This window comes from Arachis ipaensis, chromosome B07 (assembly GCF_000816755.2).
Source record: "Arachis ipaensis cultivar K30076 chromosome B07, Araip1.1, whole genome shotgun sequence".
Classification (NCBI taxonomy): domain Eukaryota; kingdom Viridiplantae; phylum Streptophyta; class Magnoliopsida; order Fabales; family Fabaceae; genus Arachis; species Arachis ipaensis.
In genome coordinates this window covers 120,785,483-120,790,377 of record NC_029791.2, presented here as the reverse complement: position 1 = coordinate 120,790,377, position 4,895 = coordinate 120,785,483, and the positions used below count along the sequence as shown (strand labels likewise).

At 37.4% G+C, this 4,895-nt stretch overlaps 1 protein-coding gene across 5 annotated transcripts; it reads right to left on the bottom strand.

Annotated features, from left to right (window-relative positions):
• LOC107606131 (uncharacterized WD repeat-containing protein C2A9.03) lies at positions 1-4,564 on the bottom strand. 5 transcript variants are annotated; one of them, XM_016308118.2, is made up of 9 exons: positions 4,286-4,564; positions 3,988-4,155; positions 3,794-3,880; positions 1,766-1,900; positions 1,567-1,677; positions 1,398-1,486; positions 1,209-1,314; positions 1,020-1,106; positions 1-804 (listed from the first exon to the last, which is right to left on the bottom strand). In XM_016308118.2, the coding sequence occupies exons 1-9, from the start codon at positions 4,418-4,420 to the stop codon at positions 391-393; spliced, it is 1,332 nt and encodes a 443-aa protein (XP_016163604.1). In that variant the 5' UTR covers positions 4,421-4,564; the 3' UTR covers positions 1-390. The 5 variants fall into 5 exon arrangements, with proteins under 5 accessions (XP_016163604.1, XP_020962111.1, XP_020962112.1 ...); XM_021106452.1 differs by lacking the exon at positions 4,286-4,564 and adding an exon at positions 2,371-2,410; XM_021106453.1 differs by lacking the exons at positions 3,988-4,155; positions 4,286-4,564 and adding an exon at positions 2,371-2,407.

Below are 4,895 nucleotides of genomic sequence, written 5' to 3'. Positions count from 1 at the left end.
TGATATTTATCTATGAATATCATTGCTCGATTCTATTGTCACCGATATACAATATACAATAGCAATCAAGGCTATATTTAATTATTTATACTACTGGAGCGCTCTCTCAGATAATATAACTAATAACTATAAATATTATTACTCGATTCTATTGTCTCCGATATACAATAGCAATCAAGGCTATATTTATACACACACACAAAAAAAAAAGAAAAAAAAAAAAGCTCATAATCTACTCGAGCTCTCTCTCAGATAAGCAGCAGCTGCCTAGAGACCAAAATTTACAACTTTGCTTATAAAATTGAACAGCAAATAACCCATTGCATAAAAACTTATTTGCATGCACATGGAGTGTAGCTTGCTGTATATCTGAAGGAACACTCCACTCAATTAAAACATAGAGGCAAGGTAATTATTGTCACGTTTTCTGATGAACTCTAACAAGCTTCCATAGGTACGGTCGGCAATACCAATAAATAAGGCCTCCGTGTCCGGGCTAAAGGATATCCCAGCAATTTCACCAAATAGATCAATCTCTTGAGCTTGCACATAGCCAGACTTGGAGTCAAATATATGGACAAAGTCTGCTGGCTCAGCCATGGCCAAGAACTTCCCATCAGATGTGAACCTTAAGGCTCTTATTGCACCCATTCTTCCCTTGAGCACACCTACGGATTCTGAAAGGTTCCTTATGTCCCATAACCTGCATGTTGTGTCCTGGTTCCCCGTAGCCAATATTCTTCCATCTGGGTGCCAAGCAGACGAGAAAGAGTAGTCCAAGTGCCCTTTTAGGCTCCCAACAACCTAGAAGATGCAATATCAAAACAGTTAAAATCAGGAATTAAATTGGAACATTATGGATAATAGTCCTCTGGAAAACAACTGCTCCCTTAAAAGTCCTTTTGTCTATCACTGCTTTTGTATCAAAGCACATTGATCCAGATAGGTATAAAGAAAAATTGACATTGGTAGATAAAAGAGAACAAAAGTGAACTGGAACAAGTATAACTTGAGCGTACCTTCCCGGAGTTGGCATCAGCTAACAAGCACTCAGCACTGTCACCAAGAATAGCCATCAACCTGCCATCTGGACTGACAGAAGTATTCTGCAAAGGCAAATATATGTAAAAGAGCACAATTAGTGTTTGTGAAAGTGTCGCCCGAAATGAAGATTTATAGCAACAGCAATAACAGCTGATGACACTCACATTAACAGACCAATCATATTGAAAACAACCCACGGAAGCAAAATTTTCTGCATCGAACGTCTGAACTTGGGAATCATTATTTGCTGCAACAACCCTCAGCGACCCACTGCAAAGAGAAGGGTTAGTCGCAAAGCAAAACAAAACAAAAATCAACACGTCCAGCATAAGGTTCTGCGTTTAGCTGCTTACCTTGGATGGCGGTAAACATCAACAGCATTGGTTATGGCATTACCAGGAGTTATTTTACTGCAGAATGCAACACCAGGATGCCGCAAATTCTGGTTCACAAGTAACACACGCATAAGATGATAAGAAAACGGGCCTCCTATTCAATTTTAAGATATTTGGTCCACCCTACCTTGCAAACGAGCTCGCCATGAAAACCACCTGCCACCACCAAATTTTCCTTGACTACCATGGTGCTTATTTGAACTCTGTAGACGGGCCGAGCTAAAAGTCCAGGGCACTCCTGCAAACAAACACCATATCACTTAAAATCCAATGAGTTATGACAAACGAAACGCAGCACACAGGTGATCAATTAATCGGCCACTTACAAGGGTCGGAACTATGGGTGTGGCCACATTAAAAACTTCTTTACCCCTTTGTTGTAATGAGGACCAATGCATCACCGAGTAGTTTTGCATAAGGTATACATCATGCTTGGATGTCGCCCACAATAAATTCCTCAGCTGCACAGATGAGAAACATATTGATCACATCAATGTTATCACCCAAGTGGTCAACAAAAATAAAGAAAATAAGCTAAACTTGTGAACAATCATGCAAAATCACGACAATCAACAACCTAACTACCCATGTATAATGTGACCGTATGATCTAAGCCCAGCTAGAAAATATAAGTATATAACACCCTCAACCATACATCTTTCCAACAAATTAAATCAAGTGCTTTATGATTATAAAATATGGAATCCGCACTTCTGTGAAATAGCCAAGAATTTTTCAAAGCAATGTAAGTGATCTACACATAAATGTTGATCGAAACAAAAGAATCAACACAATAATAATATACTAGAAATATACAGCCAAAAATGAAGAGTAATACCCTTCTTGATAAGGGCAAATGAACAGTCAACACTAATTTAAGAAATATTGTTAGATCCCTCTCAAATGTGGTCAGATAATTTTCCTATCATACCATAAAATAATGCCCTGCCAAGCTGCTCACTTCCCACCTGCTAAAAGCGGACATAATAAGAGAAATAAAAGGCCCAGATGCAGAAACAGGTTAAGACTTGTGTGGAGATATATATATCAATTACAAAAGTAATAATGATACATAAAAAAAATAATAATAACAGGAAACATAACAGAATTGAAAGTTCGTCAACGTGTAAGAAACCACACTTAAAGAGTTATGACATCTTGGCTTAAGAATTATTAACTAAATGTTGTTGTCGCACCATTAAAATTATAATGACAACTGTGGAACTGTGTTAGTACTAAATTTAAGACAAGTAGTAAATATGACGGTATGGTTGCATAGTCAGAAGTTGTATACAGTATAAAATCACCCTTCCACCAGTAATAGCTATTCAAGAGTAAAAATAGAAATTTTTTGGTTCAAAAAATATTCGAGTAATAATCTCTCATAGATCATGACTTAGCTAAATAACAATTAGCAAAGTAAGCCATTATGCAATTCATGGGTACTGAAGTTTACTCAGCAATTCATTTGACATACCAGCAATTCATTTTAGTCCGTCATTCCGTTGGATGTAAACACATCTTACAAGTGTAACAAAATCTCTTCCCACAGGAAAATCACCAAATTATTTATAAGTTTTCAAGTCATACCATAGCCTTGATGCATCCATATCCATAAATTGGCAAGAAACTATCTTTTCTGTACAGAACAATATTTGGCATCTTAGAAGATACTTTCTAGCAAAATTGGAATTTTACTAAAATTCCAAGAGCTGAAGTGGCATAGCGTTATGAAATAGTGCTTGAGAAACATCTGTTTAAAAGGGAGAAAAGAGAGAAGTCTGAAACAAGTTCTTGCTTAAAGCCTTCAAGCCGGGAAATTTCTAAAAAAGAAACCTGTTGAAACATATTATAATTTACCATCTTCTAATTTTATTTTTCACAAAATGGCAATTTCATGAAATGACCAGGGTAGAGTGGTTTAAAAAATAATAAGTTTGTAAAAGATCGAGGTTTTTTGAAATTTAGTCTTATAAGCTTGTCAAACTGTGAGTTGATTGGAAGCAAGTGCATGAAAAATCCCCACAGGCATTAGTTTAAATCCATATATAAAAGAGTCGCGGCCTTTAATTCCATCCGTATGCAAAGGAACAATACAAATAACTGAATCCTGCAAAACTTGAGCACAAAATTATGCATAGCAAAACTCGTTATGGCCAAATAACATTATCACCAGGTAAGGCTATTGGCTACGAAATATAAGAACTCCCTGGATGCAGTGTAGCCAATATCCACATGATAAAATCGTTCCAAAGAAGAAGAAAAAAATTAACTATGATGAAAATTTATCAAAGCAAGGAACACAAGCCAAGATTTAGAACTAAGTTTAAGTATAAATGAAGAAAAGTCTCTACCTGAAAATGGATAATTGTGGATTTTACAAGCCTTGTGTTGAACTGGAAGTCATAGAAGGCCTTCCCCTTCTGCACTTCCAAACACTCCTGCCAAATAAACAAATAAACAGAGTGTTCAGAAACGAATTAGAATTAGTATTTCATAATTTTCATCTGAATAAGAAGTGAAAGCGTGAAGCAGCTGAGGTGTTCACCTTGTCGAGATCCTCGCGAGAATGCGAGAGGTTCTCGTAGTTCTTGTACTGCTTCAATCGAGTCTCGCGGTACTTCTGTCTGCTGTAGTTAAGCTTCTCCCATGGAATCCCCTGTATATCTTTCCCTTTTCTAGCTTCCGAAGCAGACGTATCAGTCTTCGAATTACTCTGCCAAACACAATAGCAAACAAATGAATATACATCAAACAAATAAACCTCTCACGGTGTAGACGGTTTCATTCCAAATCGCAATCAATCATAGAACAAAACAAGAGTAAAGCCGGTATCGAATCGTTACCGTCTGGAAGCTTTCATCGAGGTCGGAGTCATCCAAAGGATCAGAATTGGTGAGTGCAACGTCGTCTTCGAAGTCAGAGAAGTCGAAGTAGTCATGGACAACGTACTGAAGGTCGTCGTTGTCGAACCGCTCCATGATAGAGATTTTTCAATTTTCTCGGGAAACAAACAGAAAATACAAGGGGTTTAGATTTGGCAATGCGAGAATGCGAGAATGAGAGAATAAGAGACAAAGTGATGGGTTTTGGTTGCGAAAAGAGCAATGGTTGTGTTCTCGGGCGTTTCTTCTTATAGAGAGTGGGAGAATGGAGAGTGGGGCCCGGGCTCTTCGGTACAAAGAGGGTGTCAAATCCGTGGGCTTTTAGTGGGCTCCACTTAACCGCCCGTTAGTTTGCCGTTTCATTTAAAAAAGTATTCTAAGTTTCTAACCCACCCACGAGGCACGCTAACCCCTCTCTTGACTCAATTAGTCATGTACCCATTTCCAATTTGAGGGAAATCTTCTAACAATAATGATTTTAATTCAAAAAAATATTATAAATTTATTAACACATATTCTAAAAAAAACCAATCAGTTATAACTCAAATGGCATAGTCTCTCCATACTAATT

What these genes read in the sequence shown, in the direction of transcription:
- LOC107606131 (XM_016308118.2), bottom strand. Translation starts at nt 4,420, where the DNA reads ATGGAGCGGTTCGACAACGACGACCTTCAGTACGTTGTCCATGACTAC. An exon ending in GATGTTTACCGCCATCCAAG is followed by an intron (nt 1,315 to 1,397) that starts GTAAGCAGCTAA and finishes TTCTCTTTGCAG; the next exon opens with TGGGTCGCTGAGGGTTGTTG. An exon ending in AATATGATTGGTCTGTTAAT is followed by an intron (nt 1,107 to 1,208) that starts GTGAGTGTCATC and finishes TTGCCTTTGCAG; the next exon opens with AATACTTCTGTCAGTCCAGA.